Source organism: Mytilus trossulus, chromosome 1 (assembly GCF_036588685.1).
Source record: "Mytilus trossulus isolate FHL-02 chromosome 1, PNRI_Mtr1.1.1.hap1, whole genome shotgun sequence".
Lineage (NCBI taxonomy): Eukaryota > Metazoa > Mollusca > Bivalvia > Mytilida > Mytilidae > Mytilus > Mytilus trossulus.
The window spans coordinates 91,159,003-91,173,069 of NC_086373.1; the positions used below are offsets into that span (position 1 = coordinate 91,159,003).

At 32.8% G+C, this 14,067-nt stretch overlaps 2 protein-coding genes across 2 annotated transcripts in view; both read right to left on the minus strand.

Annotated features, from left to right (window-relative positions):
* LOC134690429 (uncharacterized) overlaps positions 1 to 4,226 on the minus strand; it is a 28,122-nt gene extending 23,896 nt beyond the window's left edge. The window contains exon 1 of the mRNA XM_063550422.1: positions 4,129 to 4,226. The gene's annotated coding sequence lies outside the window, so the exon portion shown is untranslated. The remainder of the gene's footprint in view (positions 1 to 4,128) is intronic.
* Positions 637 to 2,361, minus strand: LOC134704633 (3-[(3aS,4S,7aS)-7a-methyl-1,5-dioxo-octahydro-1H-inden-4-yl]propanoyl:CoA ligase-like). Its single transcript, XM_063563573.1, has one exon. The coding sequence runs from the start codon at positions 2,359 to 2,361 to the stop codon at positions 637 to 639; it is 1,725 nt and encodes a 574-aa protein (XP_063419643.1).
* Positions 4,227 to 14,067: the final 9,841 nt, after the last annotated feature.

Sequence of the window (14,067 nt, forward strand, 5' to 3'; positions counted from 1 at the left end):
CTTCGAGTAACTTCATAACGGCAATTCATATTTTAGGGACAACTTCTCAATTAAGTAAAATTTGTAAAATCTGCATTACCTCAATATATAATATGAGGCTACGAGAAAACTGCAGTAGAAATCAAGGTGATATAGGGACACATTTGACCACATACAAAGACTGAAAAAGAGCGATAAACTATGGTGTTGATAAACTATGGTGATGATATACTATGGTGAGACATTTTTTAACTTTCATCGAATGTATGGAAAAAGCTTTGTAATGTATGTGTATGTAAGACAAATGCAAAATTCTCAGCATTGCTGTAAATGAATGGTTCAAACAGCCACCAAATATTTTCAACCATTACGCACATCTATACGTGACGTGTTACATTTCTAATCATCTTTTGAATTCAAGTTATTTTTTGTTGAAAATTGTAAGAGATAGAAAAACAAACAGTAACCCGAGCAAGACATGTAATGCGCTGTAGACGACCAGGGAGAACCGAAAAGGATGATTAAAGTTAAACAAACTAAATGTTTCATTTTAAAATAAAAATCAAAGCATATTCAGAAGTAAGGGGTATTTAATGATTATTACTAACTACTTAAATATAATGATAAAAGCAAAAATGATGACTATAATTAACCAAGTCAGTTTGAAGTGCTCCCTTCAGCTTTAGTTGACAATTCTATCATCAAAGCAGTAGTTTTTCGGTCTAACTTTCCGTTGTGGGTGTGTGGTAATTCTTTGTAAAAGAAGAAGTGTTCTGGAATATAACGTTTTTCCAGAAATGAATCTAGGTTTCCAGATTGCTGTTGCACAATATAATTTCTTATAGCTTCATCACTTAGTGTCCCTTCTGGTTGAACAACAACGGCTGCATATATACGTTGGAACATTTTGTCATCATGGACTGGATAGACATAAGCGTCAATGACATTAGGGTGCTTTTTAATGATGTTTTCAACACACAAAGGGGTTACTAGAAGCCCACCAATAATCATCATATCGGATTTGCGCCCGTTGACAATAAAGATACCATTTTCTCTCATTACTCCAATGTCATCAGTTTTATACCACCCGGCTTTATCCAAACATAAGGCACTTTTTTCCTTATTATTCAAGTAACCTTGAAAACGATCTCTGCTGCGGAAGTATATTTCTCCGGAAGTTCCCTTTGGTACGATGTTTCCATCATCATCTACTATTTTCAGTTCAACCCCTGGAGTTGGATATCCAATTGCGTAATCTTCAAAATCGTTTGGATTAGAAACTTGCATGGCGGAGCCAAGTCCAAATTCAGTTGTTCCATACATCACAACAACCTTGTCAGCAATAACTCCTGCTGCCTTTGTACATGATGATTCAACTGGCAAACCTCCTGTAGCAATCACTTTTAACGGCCATTGCTTACATGGTGGTAATTTGGTATGCATCATATCATGTAAACAAGGGGTAATAATTAGCGCCGCTGTGCAATTTTCTGCTTCAAGCGCTTTTGCAGTGAATCTGTTAATATCGTCAATCGTTTTTAAGGCCATTACATCACTTGCAGTAATTCGCGTGGTCTTGTGAACTATGTTTACGCCAGGATAGCCACCTGTCCAGCTAAAGGGGCGATCGTTGTAATATCTTGCGCCAGGGTCAAGCTCCATGTGTTTTCCAAAACCATACAAACTTCGTACCAATGAAAGATGTGTTTGAGGAACTGCCTTTGGGATTCCAGTACTACCAGAAGTAAGAAAAATTGCTGCAATGTCATCTGGTGATATCAAAGGAAGAGTGATCAATGCAATTCTCCCCTTTTCTATTATGTTTGCAACAGAAGGACATGTTATTCCGTTGTGAGAAGGTTGCAGCAGCAAGACCTGGTATAAATCCACCAAAACCTTACTTGATATGGAACTGCTTACTTCTGGTTGGAAATTACATGCAAATTTTCTGCATATGTCAACATTTTTGTCCTGATCACCTGGGTCGATAATTAATGTCGTACATTTTTGAATTCCATGAAGTGTCTCCAGTAAATCAGATCCGTCCAGACGCTTAAAAAAGAAATGTAATGGCATGCCACCTGCCATTTGTACTCCAAGTGAACTGATAACCCATTCTACACAGTTTTTGTTCGAAATTGCGACAACATCGTTTCTTTTTATTCCCGTCTCCAAAAGTCCTTTGGCAAAGAATTTAGCTTGATCATAAAGTTCTTGATATTTAATGGAAGTTCTTTCACCGGTTGTTGATAGGAAAACAACAGCCTCACGATCTGGAAATATTTTGGCATTATCTCTCAGAATATTAGGAAGAGCTTGATATTGAAAATCACAAGTTTCTGGTGTGAATGCATAACTCTGCTTTTCGTTGCTCTGCTCCATTCTCTTAAAACATCCGAAGCTTAAAATGACACATATAAGTGAATTCGTCTTCTTCATGTGCTTCAACTAATTATAGAGTATCGAATGCATGCACATGCATGGAATCTTGTTATTCTTCAAGGTCTTTCACCCCATGACTGACATGCAATATGTGTATGGCTTTGCACTAATAACAATGAATAATAACTGCGACATCTTATTAATACCACACTTACGATGCAAAAGGTTAAACTGAGGCCGAACAAGCAGGAAAGTGCGTATCCAACATGTGTTTTGATCGAGTTTTTGTTACTTAAATAACATTATTATAATGATACACAAGTAATTTATAGTTAAGCTACATTTTTAAAATGAATAGACAAACCATTATTTTTGTTTTATCAGAAAGAAACAATATATATTTCACACTATCAAGAAGGTACAATTGAAAAGTCACTTAGTGACCACAGATATACATCAACATCGGCAAGGATTTATTTGTGTATTTTGATTGCCGGTAAAAAAAACAGCATTCCGAATCGTTACCATTTTACATGTAATCAGATCAATTAAGGACGATTTGTGAAATTAAGCATTGCCTTTCTTTCATCTGATGGGAACAATTAAAATGACTAAAAAAGGTAAAAATCATATTTCAAATCGTGAGTCAACTAAAAGATGTCAGCCATGACGATCTTGTCTTGTTGATCATTTTAGCCTTTTAAAGTTTTCTGGTCTATTACAGATTTTCAGATATTAGGCAAAAACACAAAAATTGTGGGTTGCACTAATGACAGGATGATTGCCCGGATAGTGACAGGACGGTTGACCGGACGACATATAAAGAGTCAGAACTTTTTTGTTATCGGATATATTTGTTTAATATTTGTAAACCTGAAAGATATTAAATTATATTTTATGAAAATAAAAAAAGAGGAAAAATGATTATTTTTGAGCAAAAAAAGTTGACCGGACGGTATTCACACTCGCCAATATACGCTATATATATATTCAACTGGTCGACGACAAATGTTAATATCTCTTTTGTTTTACAATATTTGTCCATGAAAGTGCGTATTTGACATCCAACATGTGTTTTGATTTGAGTTTTTGTTACTTAAATAACATTATTAGAAGAAGAAAAAAATCATTTATACCCAGGAGCCCCCTTAATAGACAAAACATTTTTGTTTTATCAGAAAGAAACAATATATATTTCACACTATCAAGAAGGTACAATTGAAGAGTCACTTAGTGACCACAGATAATATACATCAACATCGGGAAGGATTTATTTGTGTATTTTGTATTGCCGGAAAAAACAGCATTCCGAATCGTTACAATTTTACATGTAATCAGGCTGCCGTTTCATAAAACGATCGTTAGCGTACGTTTGAACGTTAACCAAACGTAACGCTAAAATTCCGTTTCATAAAACAGTCGTACTTTGCGATAGTCGTACATTGCGTGACAATCACGAACGCTATAAACCTGTCGCAAAGCGATCGTTAAATAAAAGATGGCCGTCGCCTTGCATACTTTGGGGTACAACAGACGCCGAATTTTTAGCCAACAAGGGGTTTTCAGGAAAGGATTGAAATCAGTGATAATTTAAATGACACATATATCATATCTCGCTACCGTCGTGGTAGACAGGGCATATTTAAGTTTGCAGATACGCTTTTACAACACCTTGAAAAAACGACTTTGGTAAATTTCTTCAAATTTGACCTCCTTTCACACTGACTTTCGAGTAAAATAAAAGAAAATTGCGTGCTATGTACTTACAGTTCATATGTACAACAAGTTATTTCAACAGAACAATCAGACATATCTGGACCAAACCATCTGTTGGTGATTTATGAACAAAAACATCTAGACAATAAATTGTATACCAGCAATGTTTACTGTTGACGCTACTATTTAAAAAAGGTGTCTTCTGTCACGTCCGCGTTTTTGGCAGGGAGTGCTTGTTTGTCCAATTATAATAACTCCGGTTGAAATATTATATTTTTCTTTTTTTTATTTCGAGGCCACTTAAAACTTTCTAAATCTATCAGAAGCTCTTAATTAAAAAAAACCAGCACTCTTTCATGAAGATATGGGAAAGGTAATTTTATTTAAAAAAAAACTTGTCAGATAATTTGATATTGTGCGGGATTCAATATTTTTAAGTTCCGACGTTGGATAACAACCAATAATTCTTATATCATTTGCATATCTATAAATACTTGAATTGGATTGGTCAAGTAGACGTTTTCTATTGGTTTACACTTCGATAAACCATGTTTCCGAAACTACTTTTGTAATCTATTCATGCGCGATACACATTTTGGCAGGGATACTGAGATTTTCAGCAAGTTGAGATTTTAAAACAATTGCATAACAGTTGTTTCTATTCTAATGCATATATAACCAAAAAAAAAGAAATAAAATAATGCACTAAAGCTTCGAAAATGTATAAAATATAATTTAAATAAATTTCCGGGAAATTTCACGAATGATTTTGCGAATTTACGTCATGGCAAAACACAACGTCATACGATTGAAAACTTTCAGACGGAAGATTATTTCGTTACTTGTGCGCTTCCAATTCGCATAGTATCTAATTAAAATGATTTTTTTGAGGTAGGTGCTAGTTCATTTTAGATTCTGTTGCATTTATCGAACATTTGAGTTTTTTTAGAAAGTCAAGATGGCGGCGCACTCCTTAGTTACAACATGCCGTTGTGCTTTTGATGGTACATATAGTAGCCATCAAAGTAATAATGTAAATTAATAATCCTGTATGTTTGGCTGAAGAATTATAAGGATTAAACACATTTTTTCTAGAGGTTATTGATGTGTAAACCGGGTCTCTAACTCACAAACTTGACATAAAAGTCCTTCGGACTTTTATTCAGTTTGTGAGTTAACCGCCCCGGTTTACACATCAATAACCTCTAGAAAAAATGTGTTTAATCCTATAATATTTTAAGTCTACGAATAATTTTTTTCTATAGGCTTTGGATGCCTAAATTGTCAAAACCTCGAAATCAACAGATGAAAAATAAACATAAAATTGGAACTTGAACAATCAAATTTCGGGTATGCAACAACACAGAACGGTTCTAAATCCCATTAGAATTGTTTCCAATAGTTACTAGTATATAGAATAGAAATAGCTTTTGCAAATGTTATTATTACTATGAAAATGAGTATGATACGATAGTCAAAAAAGGAACAATTACCGAACATAACCTAAATAGTGGTGCCTTACAGTTTTAAACAATGAGAAAAGAACGATATAAACAATTAAAGAAAGCCATTTAGTTTAAAAACATATTTATATCTGCAAAATAGCAAAATGGATATAGATATGAACACAGATTTTTTTTTTATAATGACGATAACCGAAAAGGAATACATGTTACTAGTATAATAAAAAACGGAACCCTTTCTCTCTCAAATGTTATGCCGCTGCTGTCAGCGTTAAAGTGTAGTGTTAACTAAAAATATAAAGCATTTATCAGTAAACTACAGAATAAAAAAAATCTTATACGTTATTTCTTGGTTTTTAAGATGAGCTTCTATCTAATTTCCATAACAATCCATGAAGGTTAACTTTGTTATGTCAACAAATATAATCCAATACTTTCTGTAAATGTGAACCGGTTATATTCAAAGTCCATTCATCAGAAATATACTATTTTGTATAAATGAAGCAAAATATATATTTTCAAACATTTGCTTCAGACATTTTTTAAAAAAGCCGTTCAAAAACTTCAGCAAAACTTTAACCCGAGACTGAATCTATTTGTTAATTGTAAAAAAAAAATGTTATTTACTAATAAACAAACGGACTGAAATGAAAAAAAAATATTTTCAAACATTCACTCTGGATATTGTCTTTTGGTCATAAACAACTTCTTTCCAATTTCATGAAATTATATGAAGGGCTGACAAAGGTACTGATGTCTCAAACAAACCGTAACAAAAGTCTGTATCTAAATGTTGAACCCGACGCCGTCATCTATTATCAGTATGTCTCGCTTTATTAATAAATTTCGCAGGCTCGACAAAAAAAGGTGGAAATGCAATGTACATGTATGATGATGAGACTGGTCTGGATTGGCATGAGAGAATTTAAAAATTCTTCATTTTTTTTTTAATTTGAATGTTTTGGTTCGTTGTGTTAATGTAATTCTGACATAAGAGTGCAGGGACCCAAAATGTATAGTATACATATTTACAAGAGAGTTGTCTCATTGGCACTTAGACCACAACTTCTTACATCTATTTTCCTGAAATGTAAGGTCACCGTCAACAGCCAAGTAAAGCTCAAATGTTTCACGCCATTATTCCGACAGCTCATTAGTCCCACAGCCCATTTTTCCGACAACCCGTTAGTCCGAAAACCCAATAGTCCGACAACCCAATATTCCAACACTTTTTTTTAAAAGGGCGGTATAATAATTAGGTCAACATTGAGACATTACAATACAAGTATAATATAATTATCATTATAATATATCACCATTGGTCTCAGTCAGAATCGGAGCTAAAACAAAATAGAAAAAAAACCTAACGGTTTTGTCTCAGTCAGAATCGGAGCTAAAACAAAATAGAAAAAAAAACCTAACGGTTTTGAAATCAAATAACAGTATCAAGACCTGTTCTACACAAGTCAAAAGAACTTACAATAAAATCATCATTTTCCCCATAATAGTAAATATAAAAAAGAAGATGTGGTATGATTGCCAATGAGACAACTATCCACAAAAGACCAAAATGATACAAACATTAACAAGTTTTCTTTTGTTAAAACATTGGAACAAATTTCGAAGATTTATCATGTTTATCTAACTTTTTAAAGTTCTGACAAGTGCAATCGTTATTGGAAGTGCTGTTTACTTTCTCCATATTTCGTGGACTCATATTCCCGAACATGATATTCATAAAATCGCACGGTTGGCGTATTTGTAAAAGCTGGAATTGCTAATCCTTTTGGAACACATATTTCGTCATATGTGTCATCTTATTTTCTTTGGACCTGGATTGTATGAAAGAACGATATAACTATCTTGTGGTAACGACATATAAAGTCTACAGTCTGTGATGCACTGGTTGTCGTTTTTCCTGTATATCATATCTATTGTTTGCTTATTTGTTGAAGGCCGTACGGTGACCTTTCATTTACAACATTTCCGTAAAAATTAGGATGTGCTATCCCGTTTGAAATAAGTTTTCTACAGGTACAACCAAACTTCAAAACCAAATCTTTATATCTATGAAAAAATTTTGTAAAGGTTTCAAGTAATTAATGGTAACGATATCACTGGTTTAAAAATTTACCAGTAATACATAGGTTGCATTCGTTAAAATCAAAAACGTCACAACAGACACGGGCATAGCGAACAAGTTGTGAAATATAAACACAGTAAGATGGTGCCAAAGGAACATCACCATCTAAAAATGGAAAATTAACAATAGGGAACGAAAAATCGTCTCTTTTGTCGTAAATGTTAGGGTGTAGTTTCCCCGTTTAAAACCGAAATATCTAAATCCAGGAAAGGACAGTTATTACCGAATACATTAGATTGACTTATCTGTAGATCTTGTCTTGATGGTGACTTTTTCTAATTAATAAGTGTTTCTATGTATTATAGTTTTTCAAAATAATCAGCAAAAGCGGAAAAAAAGAATACATGAGCACCTAAGATTTTAGGGTTTGGTGGGGTTCATGTCGCTCATTCTTTAGTTTTCTATGTTGTGTTGTCAGTTTTTTTTCCCCTCTTCTATTATAGCCATGGCATGTCAGTTTATTTTCGACTTATGAGTGAACTTTGAATGTCTTTTTTTAAAAGTATCTTTCTCCTCTCTTTTAAAGCCAATAACTCCTTTAAGAATTCATCTAAAAGTTTTGACATAAATAGATAGTTTGCAGGTAAGTTTGAACATTCTCAATATCCCTGCCACTGCCAGATTTTCCTTATTTAAAACTACTTTCAAGATGATAGCCAAAATGTGCAATTTATTCTCCTATGTTCATGTTTTTCCATATCATTCATGTCTATTTACAGACACAGCCATTGCACAAATTTGAAAATCTATACAGTATACAATTATAATGATTGTGGCTAACTTTAAATAAATTTTGAGCAGTACTTTTAGAGGAGAAGATTTTTGTAAAAATTAACAAGGCCAGACATTAAACGGTTCTCACATAGCTATAGTTAGCAATTGAATCTAAATCAAACACTTGTCTTGTATTTTTATTTTCTTAAGACATTTTAATCATGATACAATTAAACCTATGAAAAATATATGTTATATCTTGAAATAAAATCATATTGCAAATCAGCCCATCAAAGCATATATGTCTATCTAAAGCTGCATCATAACCTGAGACTCCCTATAAGGTTACACTAGGTCCTAAAACCAGGTGCTCTGCAGGGCACAGTTTTATTTGACCACAGAAGTCAAACCATGAACAGTTGGGGCAAGTATGGACACAACATTCAAGCTTGATACAGCTCTGAATTTGGATTGTGATCAAATTTTTGATATAATATGAGTTTCTGACACAAAACAAATGTCAAGATCTCAAAAATCTATTGCGCAATATTGTGCAATTAAAGATTTCTTCTCGTAACTTTTCAAAAATTTGGAATGTGATTAATTTGAAAGAAAAACAAGAGGCTGTCACAACGACAGCAAACCGGATTTACTAACATTTATTTGTGTCCTGGCAATATCACAAGAACCATTACTGATGAATGGTGAAAGTGAAAATCGTCAATATCAAATTTGACCTCTATTTTGTCATCAGTATCAACATATTAAAATCTGAAAAGCTTAGATTGAATGGTTCATAAGTAAATGCAACAACGTGAATGGAAACGCCATTTTACGATCTTTCAAGAACCATAACTCCTGAACGGTAAAAGTCAAAATCGTCATTATTGTACTTGACCTCTATTTCGTCATCAGTAACAACATATAAAAATTTCAAAAGCTTTGGTTGAATGGTTCATGAGAAAATGCACGGACACGACTGGAAACACCATTTTTCAATCTTTCAAGAACCATAACTCCTGAACGGTAATTGTCAAAATGGTCATTATTGAACTTGACCTCCATTTTGTCATCAGTAACAACATATTTTGGGAGCTTTGGTAGAACAGTTCATGCGTAAATGCACGGACACGACTGGAAACTCCATTTTTCAATCTTTTAAGAACCATAACACCTGAACACTAAAAGTCAAAATCGCCATTATTGAACTTGACCTTCACTTAGTTGTCAGTAACAACATATTAAAATTTTAAAAGCTTTGGTTGAACAGTTCATGAGTTAATGCACGGACAACTTTTGATTGCCGCCCGCCCGACCGACTAACCGCCTGCCTGCCGTACATCCCCATATCAATAACCAACATTTTTGTCACAAAAATCTGGTTCAAAATGAAAACAACTCCCACCCATTTTTTTTGCTATGTGTCCAAAACCTGACATTTCTTTATACATAATATAAAAGTAGTATAAGGGAGGTAAATCCGAACAAAACCAACATTGTATCATAAATGTCTTGAATTACCTCCCTTACACTGCTTTTAAATTGTCTTAATTGTCCATGTACCAAAAATACCTAGTTTTCTCCTTTTTGCCCCTAATTCCAAACCATAACCCCCAAAGTCAATACTTGCTATCCCTTCATGGTATGGAAACTTGTGGTAAAATTTCAGAGAGATTCATACACTTAAACATAAGTTATTGTTTAAAAACTACAAAAATGATTATTTTGGACCCTCCTCTTTGCCCCTATTTCTTAATTAAACTATTGGGACCCTAACCCACAAAATAGAACCCTACCTTATTTAAGTGGTATTGAATCTTGTTGTAAAAATTTATAGAGTTTCATACACTTAAGGGGGATCGCGGGTCTAAATCATTTTTTTTATTCAATATAGGATATACCTATATTTTTCTATAAACGAACTTTAACTTATTATTAATAGAAAAATTAAATAAAAAAATGGGGTCACCGTTCATTTACGCTCACTATCTGCCTTCGAAAGAAACATACATTTTTGTTAATTTCCTTTTTTTCTGTTGAACTAATAGGAGAAATATCGGTAATATCAAAATAAAAAAAGTACTAAATTACAGAAATCGCTTAAATTTTACAATTATTAAGTTTATGTACAGCTTATTTGAAAACAACAATAAAAAATATAAGTCACCGATGAGTTAACAAAGATATTTCAATTTTGATGCCAAAAAATGACATTTTTGCACCAAAGGGAGATAATTTGGAGCTTTTTCAGTGATATCAACATTTTAAAAGTCACCTGGGGCCAACACGAATTGATTTTTCGGAATAAATTTTGGATCATATGATAAAGTAACAACTACTTAAGGTAGGAAATAAAATTTGTAATGAAAAATTAAAGTTTTTTTTATTCGGAAAATCTTATACCCGCGAGCCTCCTTAAACACAAGTTAATGTCTGTAAACTAGAAAATGGCTTCTTTTTGGCCCTTTATTCCTACATATTCTGAAAATTAACCACAAACTGAATCTCAGCCTTCCCTGTGTTATATGGAAACTTGTGGTACAATGTCAGAGAGATCCATACAGTAACACACAAGTTATTGTCTTAAAAATAGAAAAATTTGTAAGGGTTCCGCGGAACCCAGTGTCTCGCCTACTTTTGCTGAAAATCACAGGCTCAACAATGAGAAAAAAAATCAATGAAAATATTCCTCTCGATACTATCTTTTGATTGTACGAAGCTTTTGTCCAAATTTTGTAAAAATCCAAAATAGTTTATGAATCTAATTAATGTTTTAAAAACTTTAACTGCAGACAGTATGTAATGTTAACTGGAAGAAAAACTAAGTCCATTTATAAGTAAAATACAGATACACGGGTACAAAATATTAACAAAATTTCCTTCTAGATACTAGCTTTTGATCATAAACAAACTTCTGTCCAAGTTTGATACAAATTAAAAATAGTATAAGAAAGTTATTATTTTTTTTTATTATTTAACCACAGAGTGAATGTGTTGTTTCCTGGCAGAAAATCTAAGTCCATTTAAAAGAAATTTACGGAAAAAATGGATTAATTTTTTTACAAAATTTACTTCTGTATACTATCTTTTGATCATAAACAAGCTTCTGTCGTAGTTTGGTACAAACCCAGGATAGTTTAAGAAAGTTATCAAAGTTTTAAAAACTTTAACCACAGAGTGAATGTAATGTTTCAGGCAGAAAAACTAAGTCCATTTATAAGTAAAATACGGAAAAAATGGAATTTTATTTTTACAAAATTTACTTCTGGATACTATCTTATGATCATAAACAAGCTTCTGTCCATGTTTGGTAGTAATCCAGTACAGTTTAAGAAAGTTATTAAAATTTCAAAAACTTTAACCACAGAGTGAATATTTGTGGACGCCGCCGCCGCTGACAGAATGTAGGATCGCTTAGTCTCGCTTTTTTGACAAAAGTCGAAGGCTCGACAAAATTGCTTGAGTTTGACCCTTAATTCCTACTGTTTTTCCCAATAACCCCACAAAATAAATCCCAACCTTCTACTTGTGGTATTAAACATTTTGGTACAATTTCAGAACAATTGAAATACTAATACACAACTGTTTGTCCTGAAACTAAATAAATGCTGTTTTTGGCCCATTTGGGCCCCTAATTCCTAAACCTTTGGGATCATAACTCCCAAAATCAATCCCAAGCTTCCTTTTGAGGTTATAAACATTGTGTTAACATTTTATTGATTTCTTTTTACTTATTCAAATGCTATTATCCAGAAACAATCAGTCTTCGGACGATGCTGATGACGACGTGATACCAATATATGACCAAAATGTTTGAATTTTTTGGTATAAAAACCCATAACATATCATACAAATTCAAATAAAACATATAACAAAAGACAAGATGTTACAGGTATAATCAACACAATAATGACATAGAAATCAAACACAGTCATATTTCATCAATTGAAAGTTGTTTAAAATGACCACTGAATATAGGGAAATTACTTGTGTCACACTGAATGGATTTTGATATGAATAAGTAATACCACAAATCCCCTAATTTGGTTGTCCTATCCTGCAATATGATATGAAATTCTGACATTGCCATTAGTAATTTTAGCATTTAGGTCAATGATGACCAGCAGAAATCACAGAAACTACTTTTTTTCTGATTAGCTATGGCTTATATACATGTTGTACTTCTAGTTTCCATGATGTTTTCTGCATTATAAATAACTTGATAAAACGGACAAGGAAATGAGAATGTAACCTGAGGCACTTTTGCAACAACACAATGGAAGTCAAATTTAGCAAAACTTCTAATTCACAGAGCAGAAGTCTCCTATCAAGTTTGCTCTTCTGTTGATGTAGATAAACAGAATGAACCAAACAAAAGAAATATTTATCATACATGAAAAAGGTTAAAAAGTTTTGAGGACCAAATTTTGCTAGATATCTTTCTTGGTTAAAAGAAAACCTCATCATATTTGTTAGTTTACTTAGTATTACATTGAAATTGAAAAACTCAAATTGATATCAAGCAATTATGAGAATGATATATGGCTTGAAATCAAATTAAATTACTCTGGTCATTTAATTTCAAAACATGTGGACTCCCCCCAATTTTTTTTCAAAGAAACTCAATTCTTTCACTCAAGATTTGGTCAAAATCTAAAATTTCCAATGAAGTTTGCATCCACTATTACCCAGTTCAAAGTTTAAAAGCAGTGTGAAGGAGGTAATCAAACTTTTACATTTAACTAAAAGTTTTAAAGAAATTGTCCATTTACCAGAACACCCTTGTTTTTCCCCCTTTTTTGCCCTCAATTCCTAAACGATTTGAGCCAAAACCACTCCCCCCCCCCCCCCCCCACACAACAAAGCCAATCCTAACCATCCCTTTCTGGTATGGAAACTTGTGGTATAATTTCAAAGATCCATACACTGTTCCACAAGATATTGTCTGGAAACTAGAAAAATGCTTATTTGGGCCCCATTTTGGCCCCTAATTCCTAAACTATTAGGACCACAACCCCAAAATCAATCCCAACCTTCCTTTTGAGGTAATAAACCATGTAATTAAATTTCATAGATTTCTATTCACTTATACTAAAGTTATTGTCCACAGGCCAAGTGCCTTCGAACGACACAGACAACAATGTGATACCAATATACAACTGGTCATAAAAAAATATTACACATTTATTGTCAACAAATAAAAAATATTCCTAAAACAATTTTGCTAAGGCACCTTAAACAAAACCTGATAAATGGTACTTTTGCAATTTATATAAAAAATACTTTACTTTTTAACATCTAAAATAGATTCAAATTGTAAAGTTGCTCAAAAGAGTTAATATAATATATATAGAAATATATAACAAATCAAGCACTCCAGCACAATTAATGATGGTTAAAAAAACTTGCTAGACTAAATTCCAGCATAGTCTAGATATAGAAAATGATAACAAACAGTTGAATGGTTTACTGTGTTAAAAGTAACAAAATTGAAAATGGTATTCGCTTAACAACAATTATGCTTTCAATAAATTCATAGCTGTTCTCTAAAGTTTATATGCATATTTTCCTAATGGCGAATTTTAGGGGAATTTTAGCAACATTCTTAATGGAGGGTAGATTCTGCATTATTGTTAGCAATAACGGATTAACAATAACATATTTTTCTGA